This window comes from Acomys minous, assembly GCF_964271855.1.
Source record: "Acomys minous genome assembly, chromosome: 8".
NCBI lineage: Eukaryota > Metazoa > Chordata > Mammalia > Rodentia > Muridae > Acomys > Acomys minous.
In genome coordinates, this window is record NC_140489.1 from 101,170,073 (window position 1) to 101,191,313 (window position 21,241).

At 48.4% G+C, this 21,241-nt stretch overlaps 1 protein-coding gene across 1 annotated transcript in view; it reads left to right on the forward strand.

Moving 5' to 3' along the window:
* Positions 1–20,526, forward strand: part of KIF3C (kinesin family member 3C) — a 45,028-nt gene extending 24,502 nt beyond the window's left edge. Inside the window, exons 2-8 of the mRNA XM_084792528.1 lie at positions 698–799; positions 1,304–1,426; positions 2,263–2,381; positions 3,069–3,185; positions 15,999–16,107; positions 16,249–16,421; positions 16,606–20,526. Of these exons, the coding sequence (XP_084648654.1) occupies positions 698–799; positions 1,304–1,426; positions 2,263–2,381; positions 3,069–3,185; positions 15,999–16,107; positions 16,249–16,421; positions 16,606–16,702 (840 nt within the window). The 3' untranslated portion in view covers positions 16,703–20,526. The remainder of the gene's footprint in view (positions 1–697; positions 800–1,303; positions 1,427–2,262; positions 2,382–3,068; positions 3,186–15,998; positions 16,108–16,248; positions 16,422–16,605) is intronic.
* Positions 20,527–21,241: the final 715 nt, after the last annotated feature.

Sequence of the window (21,241 nt, forward strand, 5' to 3'; positions counted from 1 at the left end):
AAAGCTCCATTCCCACCAGTGGCTCCAAGGCTCCGTCCGGCTATGGTTTATATCAGCTCCTAGCAGGATCACAGGGAAAGGGGCAGAGCCTCCGCTCTGGACTTATGACTGAAAGCAGGAAGATCAGGAGTTCAAGGTTATGCTTGACTACATTACATAAAGGGAGGTGAGGAGAGGGAGAGAGACTCTTTTGTGTGCCTGTGGCTTTTCCAGACAGGGTTTTCTCTATGTAGCCCTGACTGTGCTAGAACTGGCTCTGTAGACCAGGCTGGCCTCAAACTCACGGAGATCTGCCTGCCTCTGCCTCTCAAGTGCTGGGATTAGTGGTGGTGAGAGAGAGAGACTGTCAACAGACATGATGAGACATGCCTGCGATCCCAGCACTCAGGTGGCAGAAAACAACAGGAGGATTGCCACAAGTTCCAGGCTAGCCTGGTCTGCGTAGTAAGTTCCACTATGTAGCCAACAGTACATAGTGAGATTCTTTCTCAAAGAACAAAACAAAAACCCAACTGAACCAATAGAGCTATGTGCTGGTCCATGCTTGTAGCCCTAACACTGTTGTCCTCCACTGCATAGAAGGTTTGAGGTTAGTCTGAGCTACATGAGATCCTGTGACCAACAGATAAAAAAAACCCAAAATTGGGATACTATGCATCTTTGCCAGTCTCACCTCTGAACCCCCTTGTGTCCTCAGGCCATGGAAAGCAAACTACTCATCGGGGGGAGGAACATCATGGATCACACCAATGAGCAACAGAAGATGCTAGAACTGAAACGGCAGGAGATTGCAGAACAGGTAAGGCTGCTAGGCTTCCGGGTCTCTGAGGCATGTGGCCTTCGGGTCATGTGTGGGGTAGGCTGGGACCATGAGCCCCAGTGGACTGGGGGTCCTGCAATCCTAATGCTGAAACTCAAGCTAAATTGCTTGGATTCCATGGACCTGCCAGCTCAGAGTCTTCTCTTTGGGTGAGAGGAAGAGGTGGCCTTCCACGCAGTTAGCCTCCACCAGACCTCTGGTGTCACTCCCGGGCCTTCCATGGGGATGTGAGTTCACTGCCAACTACGTGACCATTTCCTGAGTCATCATGCTAGTTAGTTACCAATCACCTGTGATGCTACAAGTAATGTCCCCACGGCATACCAGCACTTAGGGCTGGGACCACTAAGTACAGGGGTCTGTGTCCTGTGTTCCACTTAGCACTGTGAGGAATAGTGGACACGAGCCATGGGGTGCCCCTTCAGCCCTCCCCCGGTGTGCCATGCTTTTCTGTCATGAGCCCCTTGCCCCGCCCCGCCCTAGAAACGCCGTGAGCGGGAAATGCAGCAGGAGATGCTCCTCCGAGATGAAGAGACCATGGAGCTGCGTGGTACCTACTCGTCTCTGCAGCAGGAGGTGGAAGTCAAAACCAAGAAGCTCAAGAAGGTGAGATGCAGGGTAAACAAGACGCTGTACAAGAGGGTGTGTCTCAAAGGCCCCTCTCCACTGCCCAACCCCTGAGCTATACTGCCAGGGCTGTGGGGTGGGGGACAGCCAGGCATCTGGAGTCAGGGTGTCATTTCCAGGCTATGGGGCTTGGTGGAGGGGAGGCTAACTTCTCCACTGTCACCAATGAGTCGCAGCTTTGGGAGCTGGGTCAGGGAATGTGATGTGGCTAAGAAGGAGATGCATTAGGAGGAAAAGTGGTCCTCCACACCACACCAAGGGACAAGACCCTGGTCACCAGGATCCTGCAAAAATCATGGAAAGATTTGGCCTGAGATAAAGGTCTAAGGTAGGGAATTCCAGTGTCGACTCAGGGAAGAGCCAGGGGAACCCCCAGGATTATTGCTGTGGTCACCTCAGAGCTAGCCAGGCCAGGCCAGGCCCACTCCTATCGCAGTTACTAGAGCATCACTCGGTAGCTTAGGAGGGAACCTTGATCAGTTATGACCTTTTATTTGGTCTGTGTCTCACTTTCCTCCTGTAAAAAGAGAATGCTAGGCTCAGCTCTCTTCCAGTTTGAACACTTCATGACACCAATAGAGAGAGTGGACGGGGGGGGGGGGGGGGGGGAGCGCACAGGTAACAGCCACGGTTTCAGCGGAGGACAAAGGCAGCCCTCGAAATAGCCCATCCGGATTCACAGGGATGGGCAGCCATTCTGCGTTCAGGCCAGGATCCCCAGCCTCAGCCTGGACTGGTCCTGCACCCCATAAAGCCCAGGCTGGGTGACTGGGGCCTGGCTGAGCAGCCTCTGACCCACACCTGTGCATGTACAGCTCTATGCCAAGCTACAGGCGGTGAAGGCTGAGATCCAGGACCAGCATGAGGAGTACATCCGCGTGCGGCAGGACCTGGAGGAGGCGCAGAACGAGCAGACCCGGGAACTCAAGCTCAAGTAGGCCTGGCTCCTCTTCTGGTTCTGGGTCCCCACAGTCTCCCCAAATTCCTTAGGGCCTCTGTGAAAGATTCTTCTGAAGGCCATATTTTGACTATTTACTCACCTGTATGTCCCCCACCCTTTTTTTTTTTCTTTGTTTGTGTTTCTGGCTTTTTGAGAGTCTTACACTATAGCCCAAGCTGTCCTGGAACTTTCAGCTATTCTCCTGCCTCGGCTTTCCAGTTCTTGGGTTAACAAGTATAGGCCACCCTGCCTAGTTTGTATGTCTTTGGTGTTTTGGGCCTAAGGGTGTACGTATGTATACCTGTTAGCACGTGAGGAGGGCCAGGGGTTGACAGTGGAGAGTTTTCCTCTACCATCGTCCACCTTATTTTTTTGAGACTGGGTCTCTCGCTGAACCGGAGCTCATGAGAGAGGCCAGCTCTTACGTTTGGTCTACTTCCTCAGCCTGGTTTGACGGCTCGACCTCCCTCTGCCAAAGCATATGCTGAGGGCTGGTGGACTAGCCCTCGGGGCCCAGCCTGGCCCACGATCTTCCCATCAGAACCAGCACTCTTCCAGTTCCGTTGTCCCTGTGGGGGGGGGGGGCACCCCCTTCCACCCTTTGTTTTCCCAGCTTCTTTGTGGCCTCTGTGACGGGGCCTCCCGCCCTCCTTCCCCTCTGCCTCATGTTCCTGATCTCAGGTACCTCATCATTGAGAACTTCATCCCTCCTGAGGAGAAGAACAAGATCATGAACCGGCTCTTCCTGGACTGTGAAGAAGATCAGTGGAAGTTCCAGCCACTGGTGCCAGCTGGCGTGTGAGTCCCCCCGCCATTTGTCTGACCTTGGGACTTGACTTGCAGGCCTCTCCCGGGGCTGTGTGGGTGGTGAGGGGCTTGAGACCGCGCCTGCAGAAAGACAAGATATTTGGGGGCTTGAGCAGTGGATTAAGAGGTGCACAAGGAGGGTGTGTGTGTGTGTGTGTGTGTGTGTGTGTGTGTGTATGTGTGTGTGTAGGAGGGAGTGTCTCCTTGAAGGAATTCGAAAGGAGCCTGTAAGAGGAGGGGTGTGCAGGCAAGACACCCCAGTCTCGGGTGTAGTAGCTGGCTACTTCTGGTGGCTACACATTTGTGCTTTTCTTGATTACCAGAACTAGCAACAGTTATTAATATTTGCCCAACTCTGCTGTGTGTCGGGTCTGTGTAAGAATACAGGCAGAAGATAAGTCAGACATGGTCGGAGCTTATTATGGTCCAGAGGGAAAGACCCGGGCACCATAGAGGCCTGATCAGCCTTTCTGGCTTCTTCGTGGCTGAGTGATTCAGCAGTTCCACCTGTTTCAGCCCTGGAGCGCTCTGAGCCCTTAGGCGCAGCTGCGTCAGTTAGCTGGGTTGCAGCGCCCTCTGCTGGTAGCTGCGTATATACAGCTGTGGAGAGAGCACTTACCCGGACGTTCTTTACTCTGTATCCTCGGGATGCTACAGCCACGGAGGGGAGCCCCCTCCCCAGAGCTGAGGTGGAAGCTAGGATGAGGCCCATAAGTCTTAGTGCTTTGCCTGCCTATTTAATCTGCTTTCTGCAGGAGTGACCCTACCCACCCAGATGTGATACAAGTTGGAAATAGCACATTTACAAGTAATGCCTTTTCAGTGTTGGCATTTTGCACATAAAACCCACCTTTTTAGCTGGATGTGGTGGCGCATGCCTGTAACCCTAGAACTCTTGAGGCAGAGGCAAGTAGATCTCTGTGAGTTCCAGAACAGCCTGGTTTACAGAGTAAGGAAAAAAAAAAAACCCAAAACATTGTCTTTCATCATTCCATGATTATTTTTAAGAAGTTTCATACCAAGAGAATTCTATTATCTGGGTTGTATTCTATTTTTTCCAGTTCCCCCTTATGCAATTTATGGATGTTTCCCTCTCCCTACCTAAGATCATTATTATATTTAATTTCCTGTTTAGTGTTCTTCCATGAGGAATTGAGAAGGAATATTTGTTCTGTTGGGTTTTGTTGTTGTTTTGGTTTGGTTTGGGTTTTTTGTTTTTGTTTTTTGTTTTTTGTTGGTTTTTTTTTTTGAGACTAGAGTCCTGCAATGTAGCCAAGGGTGGCCTGAAACTCACTGTGTAGCTCAGACTGGCTTTGAACTCCTAAATTCAATCCTCTTGCCTCATGAGTGCTGGGCTTACTCATATGTGTGACAAATTAATTGAGGGAAGGGAACAAATGAGAAAAGTATATGACATGTATGAATGTCAGTGCCATGATGAGGCCCATTCCTTTGTATTCTAACTTAATTCTATTTAAAAACATACCTCATTTTATTCTTTAATACTAGCTAGTCACTTCACTTTTTTACATTTTCATTAACAAATTTTATTACATTTAATTGTGGGGGGTAGGTGAGCATGATACAGCATTTATTTGAATGTCAGAGAACTCACAGAAGTTGCCAGGCCTAGGCACAAATGCATCTGCCTAGGGTTTCTCAGCGTAGCCTTGGTTGTCCTGGACTCGCTTTGTAGACCAGGCTGGCCTCAAACTCACAGCAATCCTCTTGCCTCTGCCTCCAAGTGCTGGGATTAAAGGCGTGAACCACTGCCGCAGCCGCTGCCTCCACCTCCACCTGCCCCTGCAATTGTTTCTAGGATCTAGCTTAGCCACAGGCTTTCACAGCAAGTGCCTTTACCATTGAGCCCTAGAAAAGCTACTTTTAATAATAGTTAGGGGATAACAAAATGGCTCAGTGGATAAGGGTTCCTACAGCCAAGTCTGACAACCTGAGTTCAAACCCCAGGACCCAGATGTCGGAAAGCGAGAACCGACTCCCCCCAAGCTGTCCTCATGTTTCCTGGCACGCACCTAAGCCGGCGAGCTGTTTCCCCAGCCCTCCATTATCTTTCCTAAGCAAAGAAAGTCACAGAAGGACAGAGTTCTCTTTGGTATTAGAAAACCTGAAAGCTGGTCATTCCTCCAAAACTTCTGGCTGTTTAGCTGTTTAGTCCCCCCTCCTCTGTGTGTGTGTGTGTGTGTGTGTGTGTGTGTGTGTATCTGAGATGGGAGCCCATGTAGTCAGGCTACATCTCTGAGCAGTGACCCCAGCCCTTTTTTCCTTCCCCCGCCCCGAGACAGGGTTTCTCTGTGTTAGCCTTGGCTGTCCTGGACTCACTTTGAAGACCAGGCTGGCATCGAACTCACAACAATCCACCTGCCTCTGCCTCCCGAGTGCTGGGATTAAAGGCGTGTGCCACCACACCCAGCCCCCTTTTTTCCTTTTTATGTAGTTGAGGCTGACCTTGAACTCCTAATCATCCTGCCTTCACCTCTCAAATCTGGTTTTACAGCCATGGGCCACCATACCTAGATGATTTTGTTTTTCCAGACAGGGTCTCACTATGTAGCCCAGGCTAGCCTTGCTTCTCTGTCTCAGCCTTCCCAGGGCTGGGATTGCAGGAGTGTGCAACCCCATCCAATTTTGAGAGAATTCCTAAAAACTATTTTCTGTTAAAATTTAATTTTATATTTCATATGTATGAGCCTTTTGCCCGCCTGTATGTCTGTGCATCACATGCTTTCGGTGGCCACAAAGGCCAGAGGAGGGTATAGGATCCTCTGCGAGCCACTGTGTTGGTCCTCTGGAAGAGCAATGGCCAGTGTTCTTTTGTTTTTTGTTTGTTTGTTTGTTTGTTTTTTGAGACAGGTTTGGACTCCCTTTGTAGACCAGGCTGGCCTCAAACTCAGAGATCTGCCTGTCTCTGCCTCCCCAGTGCTGGGACTACAGTGGTGCTGAGCCACTGTTCTTAACTACTGAGCTGTCTTTGGGGACCCCTTTGTTTCTTTTTAATTTTGACAGCAGTTGGTGGTTAGAATAAAGAAAAACAAACAAACCAAAAACAATTCCTTATCAAAATCCCAGGTGTGACTGTGAGACCGCCTGTGAGCCCAGAGGGTGGGCTGATGGCACAGGGGAGTGGCAGCCACCTCCTGTCTCCCAGACTCTGATTTGCCCCACTGGCTCTTCTGTTACAACTGGAGGTTGGGGGCAGTGAAGGCCTTGACCCTGGATGCTCGGAATCTGTGGCCCTGGAAGGAACCTCCCTCCTCTCCTTCCCAGTCAGCTCCCATAACTCACAAAACAGGACTTAAGCAGGACTGAAGACACAGAAGCATTGTTCTGTAGCTCAGCTCAAGAGTGGGCGTTCTGAGGTCTGCGGTTCTGGATGAGAACACTGAAGACTGCCCAGAGTGCAAAGACATTGTTCGAAGTAAATTACCTAAGGTCACACTGTCCCTTAGGGAAGCTTTTGTCAGAAGCGGCTGGGATCACCCCACCCAGGCCCCCCTCCAGAGCTCGGAGTCATTGCTAGCAATGTTTGGACATGCCTACTGCAGCTTATTTGGGAAGCCTGCCACCTTCTCCCTTTTCTTCTTTCTGTCTCTTTCACCTTTACCTTTTTGGTTAAATTTGCCCTGAAAACAAGTTTTTGTGGGTTGTGCCAGTCATAAGCACACCGTTTAAATTTCTCTTAAGTTTTATTTTTAGGTAAGTGGTAGGGCACTTACCTAGCATGTGTGAGGGCCTGGGTTCAATTCTACTATAAACATCCCCTGCCCCCCCCAAACCCTTAAGTTTTAATCATATTTATAGAAAAAGTATCTTCTAAGGGTTATATATTCGTCAGTGGCCCCCAGCCCCTAGATTGTAGTCCACACAGTTATACTGTAACTTTAGCATTTCGGCCTCTGCAAACCAGAACCGTGATAGATTCTTTGCAAACTCGTCATGGTATAGTTGAAGGACACTGGACTTGGATTGAAAGCATTCTGAATTTGGGGTCTGATGAGATGGCTCAGCAGGCAAAGGCACTTGGTGCTAACTCCAAGGACATGAATTCAGTCCTTGGGACCCATGTGATAGAAAGAGAAAACAGCCGGGCGTGGTGGCGCACGCCTTTAATCCCAGCACTCAGGAGGCAGAGGCAGGCGGATCACTGTGAGTTCGAGGCCAGCCTGGTCTACAAAGTGAGTCCAGGGTGGCCAAGGCTACACAGAGAAACCCTGTCTCAAAAAAAAAAAAAAAAAAAAAGAAAGAAAGAGAAAAAAAAAAAAAAAGAAAGAGAAAACAAACTCCCACAAATCCCCCTCTGACCTCAACATGAGTGCCCTGGCACATATGCATTGCATATGCACTCATGCGTGCACACACAATAAATAAATAAAATCATATATATTATTAAAATCGGTCCCTACTTTGCCACATGAGAAAGTAGTTTGGCTTGACTTAGTTTTTAAAACCAGTCTTTTTTTTTTTTTTTTTAAAGATTCATTTATTAGCTGGGCGTGATGGTGCACACGTTTAATCCCAGCACTTGGGAGGCAGAGGCAGGTGGATCGCTATGAGTTTAAGGACAGCCTGGTCTACAAAGTGAGTCCAGGACAAGGCTACACAGAAAAACGTTGTCTTGAAAAACAAATAAAAACCTTTATCTATTATGCCTGTATGTACACCTGCCGGCCAGAAGAGGGCAGCAGATCACATTATAGATGGTTGTGAGCCACCACGTGGCTGCTGGGAATTGAACTCAGGACCTCTGGAAGAGCAGCCAGTGCTCCTAACCTCTGAGCCATGTCTCCAGCCTCCCAACCCCAGTCTTACTCTACTTGTTGTAATATATAAACAATAGAGGTGGCCATGCAACAGCTCTGGTATGAGGATATTTATTTGGAGGAAGGAAGAGGGAGAGTAGTTAGGGCCTGAGTGGGCCATGAGGGCCGGGAGAGACAGAGAGACAGTGGGGGAGTGCCTTAGGAGCCTGGGGGTCGGGGGAAGGGAGTCAGGAGTGTTCAAGGGCCTTTTATCCTTCGCCCCTGGCTGCGGCAGGTGCTAGGCAACCTAGAAGCAGGCTATTGCTCAGGTATTGCTCAGGCTGGCCCCAAACTCCCGCCTGTCTCCGTCTCTGCTGGGATTAAAGGCGTGCGCTACCACTGCCTGGCTGAACATGACTTTCAGCCAGTGTAGTGCAGATAGTCATGTGTGCCATGCAGGATTGTTAAGTTGACATGAGACTGCATGTGGAAGGTTCCAGGCCTGACCCAGACATAGAGGAGCAGGTTAACAAATATCGGCCATCTTATTGATGAAGACAGCAAAGTAAGGGCTGTGTCTGTCCCCGAGAAGTGCCACTCTTTGCTGCTTTGGTTTGGAGGTTCACTTTTTTTTTTTTAAAGATTTATTTATTTATCATTTATACAGTGTTCTGCCTGCGTGTATGCCTTCTGGCTAGAAGAGGGAACCAGATCTCATTATAGATGGTTGTGAGTCACCATGTAGTTGCTGGGAATTGAACTCAGGATCTTTGGAAGAACAACCAGTGCTCTTAACCTCTGAGCCATCTCTCTAGCCCCAGATGTTGAGTTTTTACATTAAGATTCCAACCTTTATTTGATCTGGATTTTGGGGTGAGAGGTTATGTTTGAGAGTCTCCTGAGTCTCAGATTCCCGATGTAACTGAAGATGCCCTTCAACTTCTGATGTCCTGCTTCTACCTCCCAGATGCTGAGAGTGCAGGCTTGTGCCACCATGCCTGGTTTGCACAGTGCTTAGGACCAAACCCACCCAGGGTTTCCTGCATGCTGGGTAAACACTCTACCAACTGAACCAGATTCCCAGCCCATCCCCTGTACGCGCGAGCGCGCGCGCGCACAGACACACACACACACACACACACACACACTTTAAATCTTTAAGAGGAAAGAGAGTGATTAGAAATGAGAATAGAGCCGGGCATGGTAGCACACGCCTTTAATCCCAGCATTTGGGATGCAGAGGAAGGCGATCACTGTGAGTTTGAGGCCAGATTGGTCTACAAAGCTGGTCTAGGACAGTCAAGGCTATACAGAGAAACCCTCTCTTGGAAAAAAAAAAAAAGCCAAACCAAACAAAAAACCAATGAGAATAGTATCAAACTTTGAGATGGAACTCACAGTTAAATTTCCCTTTTATTACTATTATTTTTATTTACTTTATTTTTATTTTATGTGTATGGGTGTTTTGCTTGCATGAATGCCTGTACCACCTGTGTGCCTGCTGCCCACAGAGCCTAGAAAGACAGCATCTGATCCCCTGGGATTGAAGTTACAGACTGTTGTAAGCTACCAGAGCCATCTCTCCAGCTCCTCTACTATTTTATTTTATTTTATTTATTTTTTTATTTTTTTATTTTTTGGTTTTTCGAGACAGGGTTTCTCTATCTATCCTAGGCTGTCCTGGACTCACTTTTGTAGACCTGGCTGGCCTCGAACTCACAGCGATCCGCCTGCCTCTGCCTTCCGAGTGCTGGGATTAAAGGCGTGCGCCACCACGCCCGGCCCCCCTCTACTATTTTAAAGCCAGGTTTTCATGTAGCACATGCTGACTGGTAGGCCTTGAACTTGTTATTTAGCCAAAGACGACCTTAAACTTCTTCCTGCCTCTGCCCCCTGGGTGTGGGTATTACAGGAGTATACCCCCATGCCTGGTTGATGTGTGTAGTCTCAAGAATGGCGCCCAGGATTTTGTCCATGCTAGGCAAGCATTCTACCAACTGAGTTCCAACCCCAGTCCCAGGCATAGGTTTTTAATATTAAAGAGAAAGTCACGATGTTAGGCTAGGATGAGAGTCCTAGGAGCTTAGTGTTCACCGCTGCTGAGCATAGTAACTGTTGTTCTGGGTCTCTTGGAGATGTGGATAACTACAGAGCCAGGCCCCCCCCCCCCCCTGAGCTATCAGGCATAACCTGTTTACTATGAAAGTCGGCTTGGGGCAGAAGAGGGAGGGAGGGACTGGTATCCCAGTCACGGACTCCCTCCCCCCAGCCCTGTCTTCCCCATGCCTGCCACCCAGAATAACCCTGGCAGCTTTATTGGGTCAGACTGCCAGTTCCCACTGACCCGCTGCTGCTCAGCCTGCTCAGCCGTGCTCCTCTGTCCTAATCCCAGAACCTGCATCGTTCAAAGATCCTCTCCGACATATACTCCTGAGAGACAGTACATAGTCATAAAAAGAGTACTTGGGGAGGTTCAAATTTCTGCGGTTGCTAATCTTATAGCCTTAGATACAAAGGGTACTTGACCTTCCTAAGCCCGGCTTCCTGGTTCATCCATACCTTAGGAGCGGGTTATAAGATTCAAAGAGGTGTGGCCTGTACCTTCTCATTGATAAACTGTTGTCCTAATTTTCCCACTTTGTTCTCTGTGGGGTGATGTTGCTTGTTCCACCAGCATGCTGTGCAAGGCTGCCATTAAAGCTGCCTCTGGCACTTAGCCTCTCTGGCTTCCTATAGCCACCCTGCCCCACCCCCACTCCTGAGAACAAAAGGAAATGGGGGCTTTTAGTCCTTGTTCCCAGCACTTTTTAGTATGCATGGTAAAGTGAACCTAGGCCACGGTATGCATGGTAAAGGGTAGCTTCTCAGGGCTGGAGAGATGTCAGTAGCGGGCATGGGGACCCAAGTTCAGATCCTAAGCACCCATTTAAAAAGGCAGCATGGTAGTATATGCCTGTAATCCCAGCACTGGAGAGGCAGAAATACACTCCCAAGAGCTTGTTGGGCAGGAGTTGATGCAGAGGCCATGGAGAGGTGCTGCTTACTGGCCTGCTCCCCATGGCTTGCTCAGCCTTATAGACCCCTGGGATTGCCAGTCCAGGGATGGCACCACCCACAATGGTTTGGGCCCTTCCTTCAGTGATAACTAATTAAGAAAAAACCCTCCAGGCTTGCCTATGGCCTGATCTTATTGAGGCGTTCTCAAATATGCACTTGCACTGCACAAGCGTGCACATGCACGCACACACACATACACACACACCCTGCACTGAATGTAACTTCTCATTTCTACTGCAGAATGCAAATTAGCCTTGGGGTTTGTGTAAAGCTAGTTTTTTGTTTGTTTGTTTGTGTTTGTTGTTGCTGTTTTTCCTCTGAGTCAGGGTCTCTCTGTGTTAGCCTTGGCTGTCCTGGACTTGCTTTGTAGACCAGGCTGGCCTCAAACTTACAGGGATCCACCTGCCTCTGCCTCCCCAGTGCTGGGATTAAAGGTGTGTGCCACCCCCCTTCACCCCCACCCCCCACTCTGGTGTGTACAGTTAGTTTTATGCAAGGACAGAATGTCCTGTCTGAGAGTTATTGTGGCTCCTTCCTTCCTGTCTTCTGCCTTCTAGTGTCACCTATTGAATGTGTCATTGCTCCTTTTATTTGTATCATTGCTTGAATTAGCAGATGGAGTTAATTTGAAGTCCTGTGTCAGCCCTGGCAACGCCCTGTGCTGTTTGCCTTTTTGTATCCCAGCGATTCTGAGGGGAGGGCATGTTGGAGGCCAAAGACAGTAAGCTACTTCCCAGGGTGACCGAGATGTAAGGGGCCAAGACAGCGTTCAAACCCAGCTTTTGTCTCCCTCCCAAACCTATGCCCCCCTCTTCTTTTTTTTTAAAAATTGGACACCACTTTCTTGTTTTCTTTGTTTGCTACTCATCGGTTTTGAGTGATTCAAATACTGTGTTATGTTCATTAAGTGGCCGAGGGGGAGAAGTCTGCGGCTGTGGACACGGACATGGTAGCTCATGGCTGCGATCCAAGCACTACGGAGACTGAAACCCGATCAGCAAGATTACAGGAAGATGGAGCGTCTGTGGCCAGCTACATGTCAAGACGCTGCATCATAAAAACAAAACTGGCTGGATGTGGTGGCTCATGCATGTAACCCCAGAACTTGGGGGTAGAAGCAGGGTGTTGAACTGAAGGCCAGCCATCGTGGTGACATAAGACTGTCTCAAGACAGAGAGAGTGGGGGAGGGGTGGTGGGGGGAGGAAAGAAAACAGATCGGTGTCTAGCTCAGCTGGTAGACCTAGCATGCATGAAGCCCCGGGTTCTGCATCTAGCATCATGGTACACCATGTGTATTACTGTACTCCTAGAGCCTCAGCACCCAGAAGGTGGAAGTTAGAGGGTCAAAAGTTCAAGGTCATCCTCTGCTATGTAGTAGATTCCAGATCACCATGGCCTAGGTGAGATCCAGTCTCAATAAAGCAAAACAATACAGGGACGGGTCACCTGGTCCACTTACAAAAATTTTTATTTTTATTTTTTTCCCTTCATTCATTCATTCATTCATTCAGCCCGTATCAGTGTTTTTCCTTGAATGTATACATGTGCACTATGTTCATGCCTGGTGCCCTCAGAGACAGGGTTTCTCTGTGAGGCCTTGGCTGGCTGGCTTGGGCTTGATCTGTAGACCAGGCTAGCCTCAAACTCACAGCGACCCATCTGCCTCTGCCTCCCAAGTGCCGGGAGGATGTTCTTATCCCCTGGAACTGCTATGTGGGTACTGAGAACCCAATCAGGGTCCTCTGCAAGAGTGTGGGTTCTCCTGAGAGCGGAGCCATCCTTCCAGCCCCACCTTTGCTGTTCTTAGTTTGCTTTTGTTTTTGTTTTGTTTTGTTTTTTTCTGAAACGGAGTCTTATTGTGTATCCCTGGCTGGGCTAGGGAAGACCAGGCGGACTTTGTACTCAGAGATCTGCCAGCTTCTGCCTTTCCAGTGATGGGATTAAAGGTGTGCTCCACCATACCCAGCTACCTTATTCCTTAATCTTTATTTTGTTATTTTCCGTGTATATGCGCATTTTGCCTACGTGTATGCCTATGTACTGCATGTATGCAGTAGCCAGAAGAGGGCATTAGATCTCTTGGAACTGGAGCTGCAGATGGTTGGGAGCCACTATGTGGGTGTTGGGAATCAACCCCTGAGTCAGCCCTTGCATTATCTTTTTTTGTTGTTGTTGTTTTTGTTTTTGTTTTTTTGAGACAGGGTTTCTCTGTGTAGCCTTGGCTTTCCTGGACTCATTTGTAGACCAGGCTGGCCTCGAACTCACAGCGATCCACCTGCCTCTGCCTCCCGAGTGCTGGGATTAAAAGGGTACACTGCCACACCCGGCCCTTGCCTTATCTTTTGAGACAAGATCTATACTCCTAACCCTGGAGCTCAGCAGCTAAACTAGACTGACTGGGAAACAATCTACAGAGATCTGTCTATCCCTGCCTCCCAGCTCTGGGACCACAGGCACTTGTCTCTGTCCAGCTCTCACACGGCTTCTGTCTCAAAACAGAAGACCAATGCTGGTAGTCTCCATTTCTCTGTTCCTGTGTGTTTGTCTCTGTTACTTTGTTTTTGTTGTACTAAGGATTGAACCTAAGGCCTTGAACATGACAGGCAAGTATTCTACCACTGGGCCACATCCACAGCTGTTTTTTTGTTTGCTTTGTTTTGAGAGACAGTATAGCCTTGGCTGTGCTGGACTCACTTTGTAGACCAGGCTGGCCTCGAACTCACAAAGATTTGCCTGCCTCTGCCTCCTGAGTGCTGGGATTACAAGTGTGCGCTACTGCATCTGGCTATTTTTTTTTTTAAGATTGAATTTATTTATTATTTATACAGTGTTTTGCCTGCATATGTGCCTGCACACCAGAAGAGGGCACCAGATCACATTATAGATGGTTGCGAGCCACTGTGCAGTTGCTGGGAATTGAACTCAGAACCTTTGGAAGAACAACCAGTGCTCTTAACCTCTGAGCCATCTCTCCAGCCCGCATCCACAGCTCTTCTTGCACGTTCTTTTTGCTTGTTTTAGATAGGATCTCGCATAGCCCAGACTGATCTTGAACTCACTCTGTAGCTGAAGATAAACTTGAACTCCTGATTTTCCAGCTGGGATCAAAAGCATGCACTAACATATCTGGCCTAGTTTAACCATTTTATTTTGTTAACTCTTAGGAATGGCACGGAAAGGCGGCCATCAATAATCAATGTGTGTGTGTATGTGTGTGTGTGTGTGTGTGTGTGTGTGTGTGTGTGTATGTGTGTACTCGTCCTATGGTACACATGCACATCACCTGTGTACACATCCTGTGGAGCTAAGAGGACAACCGTAGGTGTCATTATTGAACACTGTCTGCCTTTTGTTTGTGACAGTCCCTCGTTGGCCTGGAGTTCACCAATTAGGCAGGACTGACTGGTCGGGATCTTCCACCTCTGTGTTGCTAGCACAAGGGTGATAAGTATATGTGATCATGCTTACCTTTTTATTTTTACATGGTGTCTTAGCTAGTGTTTTATTGCTTTGAAGAGACACCATGACCACAATAACTTTTTTTTTATTTTTATTTTTTGATTTTTCAACACAGGGTTTCTCTGTGTAGCCTTGGCTGTCCTGAACTTGCTTTGTAGACCAGGCTGGCCTCAAATGCACAGAGATTCACCTGCCTCTGCCTCCCAGAGTGCTAGGATTAAAGACATGTGCCACTGAGCCCAGTTCATAATAATACTTATTTTTAAAAAGCATTTAAGGCCAGGCATGGTGGCACATGCCTTTAATCCCAGCAATCAGGAGGCAGAAGCAAGAGGATCACTGTGAGTTCGAGGCCTGGTCTACAAAGCAAGTCTAGGACAGTCAAGGCTACACAAAGAAACCCTGTCTTGAAAAACAAAACAAACAAAAAGCATTTAAGGGGCTGGAGAGATGGCTCAGAGGTTAAGGGCACTCACTGCTCTTCCAGAGGTCCTGAGTTCAATTCCCAGCAACCACCTGGTGGCTCACAACCATCTATAATGTGATCCGATGCCCTCTGCAGGTGTACATGAAGGCAGAGCACTGTAAACATAATAAAAATAAATAAATCTTTTTTTTTTTTAAGCATTTAGCTACACAGAGAAACCCTGTCTCAAAAAAAAAAAGTGGGGGTGTCAGGGGCTGGCTTACAGTTTCAGAGTTTAGTCTGTTATCCTCATGGGCGGGGAGCATGGCAGCATGCGGGCAGGCATTGTTCCTTACAAGTAGCTGAGAGTTCTACATCTGGATCCACAGGCAGCAAGAAGAGAGCCCCTGGGCCGGGCTTTGGCTTTTGAAAGTCTCAAATTCCATCCCCAGTAACACAGTTCCTCCATCAAGGCCACACCTCCTAATTCTTTCAAATAGTGCCAGTTCCTGGTGACTAAGCATTCAAATCTATGAGCTTAGGGGGCCGTGGTCATTCAGATCACTGCTCATGGGCTCTGGGGACTGAACTATGCTCCTCCTTCCAGCATGCAATCAGCCTTTTTATTATGAGAGAAAAATTAGAGCCACAAGATAGGTAAGATGTGTGCTTGCTTATATTACACTAGTTTTAAGTTATTGTAGAGCCTGAAGTCCGCAGGGCCTGCCAGCAACCTGGCTAACAGTTCCTAATGATGCCACTTCCTCTTTGGGTTTGAGGAAATCCCTTCTAATCCAGTGTGGTGGTGTATGACTATAGTCCCAGCACTTGGTAGTTGAGGCAGGAGGCTCAGTAGCTACATGAGTTCAAGGCCAACCTGGATTGCATGAGACCCTATCTCAAAAATGCTAAAAGCTGAGCCAGCTCTGGTGGCGTATGCCTTTAATCCCAGCACTGGGGAGGCAGAGGCAGGTGGATCGCTGCGAGTTCGAGGCCAGCCTGGTCTACAAAGTGAGTCCAGGACAGCCAAGGCTACACAGAGAAACCTGTCTCAAAAAACAAAAACAGCTAACAGCCCACTAAACCAACAATAAACTCATTCTAATATCCCATTTTCCCTACAGGAATAACAGTCAAATGAAGAAGCGGCCAACTTCTGCAGTGGGCTACAAGAGACCTATCAGCCAGTATGCTCGGGTTGCCATGGCAATGGGGTCCCATCCCAGATACAGGGTAAGAAGTTGAGAAACTCAAGGAGAAAGGATGCTTACCGCATGCACTTCCCCTTAAGCATCCGATCATACTTATGATGCCCAAGGTCCAGCGCCTGGAAGCTACACTGCTCCTCACGTCTCATGTATTGTTTTACCACAGGCTGAAAATATAATGTTTTTGGAACTGGATGTGTCCCCACCAGCTATCTTTGAGATGGAATTTTCTCATGACCAAAAACAAGATCCACGGGTCCTGCACATGGAGAGGCTCATGAGGTTGGACAGCTTTCTGGAAAGGCCTTCCTCGTCTAAAGTGCGAAAGTCGAGATCCTGGTTAGTACTGCCAGGGTCAAGGTGAGCCCCAGACTTAGGAGGTAGGACTGCACGGACTGCTCAAGGCTGAAGAGGGCTTGAGTGGCAACCAAAGAGAGTACGGGGAGGGAAAAGAAAAGTCTCCAGGTCCCATCCTCTGGTTCCCCTAATATCTCCTTTGGTCTGTCTCCTTGCTTCTCCACAGGTGCCAGAGTCCTCAGCGGCTTCCTCCACCCTCCACCGCCCATGCCGCCGTGGCCTCTGCTCCCCTGCACCCTGCCACAGTGGTAGACCACGACTGACAGCCTTCAGTCAGGCTGCCTATCATACAGACTCCTAGGATAGGGCAGCCAACCCTGGCTCATCCCATCTGATGCTTGGTGCGTTTGTGTGTGGTATGTATGCATGCATGTGTGTATGTATGTGTGTATGTGTGTGTGTGTGTGTGTGTGTGTGTATGTGTGTACTGGTGTGTGTGAAGGGACAAGGAACTGGCAGATGATGCCTCTGCCCGTTTTCTGTGCCTCCTTTATTTAATTCATATTATTTATTCATGGAGCTTGGTTAGTGAGGAGAAATCCCCTCACCTGAGCTGCCTGGGCCTGCTGTGATCACTGCATAGCCCCTTTTTTTCTTCTGGCTGGGGAGAGACTTCATTCAGGCGCCAAGCTCCTCCTCCTGTCAGCTGCTCCAAGAAGGGAAGATAGCTAGTGCCTGAGAAGAGAGTGCTTCCTTTCCCCACCCAAGTCCACCGTCTCCATCGTCTTATCTGATGGTGAGCAGCCCCTGAAATGCTTTCTGGGCCTGGGGAACTGCCGGCAACCAGTGAGGGCAGGAGGTATACCCTAGTAGTGTTGGCGCCTGCGACTCCTGATGGACTGAGCCTCCACTCTCCTCCTGCTGGGCCCCAGACTCTTCCAGCCTCCAGGCCTCTTTCCCAAGGACTTTCAGTGGCCTGAGACTCATCCCGGGCTCTGCAGCCTCCTGGGCAAGGCCTCGAGGCTTCCCCCAGCTCCATCTGCTTCATTGCCAGCCCCCTCCTCCACCCTTGGGAATTGTGAGCCAAACAGTTGTTGCCACCGTGAGACTTGCAGGGAACGGAACCTTGTGGAAACAGCGTGGACTGTCCGTGGAAGAAGTCCCCTCCTCAGATCCCTGGGTTTCTATCTCCTCCAAGAAGCTCCTTTGGTGAACAGAGGATCAGACACCTCTCCTCATGGGAGGTGCGGCTTCTTCCTGCTTTGCTCATTGTTCTCGGAAGCTGTCAGGTCTCAGTCCGCTGTGGGAAGAATGGTGTCATTCTGCCCCTTACTAAACGCAGATAGCAAAATCCTTCGCTTTCCCCTCCAGCTAAGAAACAAACCCAGGCACAATCTTTGCCAGATTTACTTATTTTCCCTATTTCTTAGTCACATCTTGGGGGGATGGGGACAACAACACTATTTTGTTGAAAAATCGATCCACTCTTTACTACTTGTGTGAACTGGTCCCTCCTTACCTTCCTCTGTGACCGCCCCAAATGTCTCCAGGTACTGCAAGTGATAAGTAAATTTCTATTTTAAAAAAGTTAATTTTCATTGACCTTTATTTTTTAACATGCAAGATAAAACTTATTTTTTAAAGATTTATTTTTATTATTTTTAAACTATGTGTGTCTGTATACATGAATGCAGAGGTCAGAGGCGTGGACCCCCTGGAGCTGGAAGTACAGGTGGTTGGGAACCGCCTGACATGAGTGCTGGGAATTGAACTCAGGTCTTCTGGAAGAGCGATACGCGCTCTTAACCACTGAGCCATCTCTAACTGCTGTTTCTTTTTCTTTTCTTTCTTTTTTTTTAAGGTAGGGCCTTTCTGTGTGGCCCGGGCTTGCTACTAATATTCACCTGCTATGTGGCCACCCTTGCCTCAAATTTGAGGCAACTCCTGCCTCCACTTCCCAGGTGCTGGAGTTATAGGTGTGAGCTATGATACCCAGTCTTTATTTTGAAAATGATTTTTGTATATTTACAACCCCCCCAACATTGCTGAAAGTCACTCAGGTTGAGGTAGGAGAATTGCCAGTGATCATAGCCCATTATATATGGTGAAACTTTGTTTCAAAACAAAAAACAAAAAACAAAAAAATCAAAGCTGGAAAGATGGTTCAGAGGTTGACAGCACTTGCTGTTCTTCCAGAGGGACCCAAGTTCTGTTCCCTGCACCCACCTCAGGCAGCTCCAGGGGATCTGGCACCCTCTTCTGCCTCTGCAGTGATCTGCACATACCTACCTACAGACACAGACGTACACACAACTAAAGATGAAGTTTCTAGCATTTGGGTTTAAACTGAGCTTGGTGGTACATACCAATCCCAACACCTGTGAGGTATAGGTAGGCAGATCAGGAGTTCAAGATCTTCCTTGGCTCCATAGCAAAAAGAAATAAAGAATAAAATTTAAACTTTTCAATTTAAGTTAAAATCATCCAGTTCTATTTATTCCACAACTAACTTGGATTCCTCCCCCAATTGCTAAGTTAAATCCATGATCCTCCGTTTCTGTTGTTTTGTTGTTTTGAGACATGGTCTCTCTACATAGCCCTGGCTGGCCTGGAACACACTGTGTAGCCCAGGCTGGCATGCAACTGGCAGCCATTTTCCTGCCCCTGCCTCCAGAGTGCTAGGATTATGGGTGTGTATTACCATGCCTACCCCATGTCTAATCTTTTCCAAGTCTTGGAGCTACTCAAAAGATGTTGATGAGCACATAGTATCTTGTATAAGGAATTGTAATTTCTGCTGTTTACTATTTAATTATTATTTATTGGTTAAAAAATTAAGTCTCTCTCTCTCTCTCTCCCTCTCTCTCTCTCTGGTTTTTCGAGACAGGGTTTCTCTGTGTAGCTTTGGCCATCCTGGACTCTCTTGGTAAACCAGGCTGGCCTGGAACTCATAGAGATTCTCCTGCCTCTGCCTCCCTGAATGCTGGGATTACAGGCTTGTGCCACCACACCCGGCTAGAAATTTCACTTAATACTAAGAATCATACTGCCAAATACATTGACTTATTTTAAAGATGTATATTTTGGTGGGTGGTGGTGGGTAATTTCAATGAAAGCAAACAGGAAATTAAGATTTCAGGCGCTCTAATGTTGAGAGTCCCCTGGCTTACGAGCAGCGCTGTTATTTCTGTAAGGCATGAAGCTGATAGATCTGCCAGAAGTTTTATGTGTGGCAAAGGGCTGCTGGGCATTCTTGTCCTTTTGGGAAATCAGCCCCTTCTTGCGCCATTCAAGTTCTCTTCCGAGGATCACCCGCTTGACCTCCCACTGCTGTCTTCTGCTGTTCTACTGGACCAGACGGTTGAGCCTCTCAGCTGCCTGTTCTTTAAGGAAATCTTAGTTTTTCACCAGAGCCCTATGATGATTTGACATTCAGGATTTAAATCAGAGGTTTGGCTTTATCTGGGACAGGAGTTGTGTGACCTGGGCCTCGAGGGGCCTCCCCCTGGCCACTTTGGCATCTGTAGATGAAGCTGCACATGTCACCCATTCGTCACTTGGACACATTGACTCCCCACGCCCCTCACTTGTCCCTCACAGTCTTATAGCACAATATAGCCCACGTCAGCACCCCAGCCTGAGTGCGGGGGCCCAAGGTGCGGTCAGAGGAGGCACTCCTGCCTATGGTACTGTATATGTGTGTTTATGTGTGTGCTTATGTTTACCTGTACAGGGGCACTGCACTCAATGTGAGATACCCTGGGGACAAGGCTACCAAAGGTGGCCGGATCTCAGTCTCTGTCTTTCTCTCTCTCTCCCTTTTCTTTTACTGTATCAGACATTTGACTGACAAAGTAAGGGCCTTAATTAGGACCAAATTTCCATGTCTGTTGCTATGGTCTTTAATTAAAGTTATGCTGTGGCCCATTCTTGTCACTCTATACATAAGACTATCTGGGGCATATGTAATATATAAATATATACATATATACATATATATAAAGCGTTAACCTCTGTCCCCCTGGTGTAGGATGGAGGCCTTTCTGTTAAGTGGAGATGCACCCTAGCTTGGTGCTGCCAGCAGCCTGCGGGCCCCAGCCCTGTTGAGATTAACACAGTTGACAATAAAGGAATAAGTATCACCGTGGCGTCCGTCCCTCGCCTGCTTCTCTTCCCTTGGCCTTTCCTCCTTGCACGCCCCTCCTCACTTCCACTTTTCTCTTCAGCTTTTTCAGCAAGGGCCACCTGCAGCCATCAGAACTTCAGAGGGGATGTAGCTGCTCTGTGAAAGGATGTCAGGTGGATTAGCCTGGCTGTTAGAGTGCTTGTGCAGCTTGCTCAAGGCACGGTTCCATCCCCGGCATGGGAAGAAAGAAAGCGATACTAGATAAACAGGCTGGTAAGAGAGCTCAGCGGGTACCGGTGCCTGCTGCCAAAGAGGACAGCCTGATTGCATCCCCAGGGCCCACACATAGTGTGGAGAGAGAACTGATGCCTGCAAGCTGTCCTCTGATCTCCACATCTGTGCTATGGTGTGGGTGGCACAACTACCCATGCGCACTGTAAAACATGATCCACAGAGCCGGGCGTGGTAGTGCAGGCCTTTAATCCCAGCACTCGGGGGAGGCAGAGGCAGGTGCATCCCTGTGAGTTCGAGGTCAGCCTAGTCTACAAAGTGAGTCCAGGACAGCCAGGGATACACACAGAGAAACCCTGTCTCAGAAACAAACAAACAACAAACAAACACAACAACAACAGAAACAAAACCGTGATCCGCATAGAGAGACTATTTGACTTAAGAGAGGATATTGGGAAAGAGCCCAGTCAGTAAAGTCATGAGCCTTGAGTTTGGCTCTCTAGCA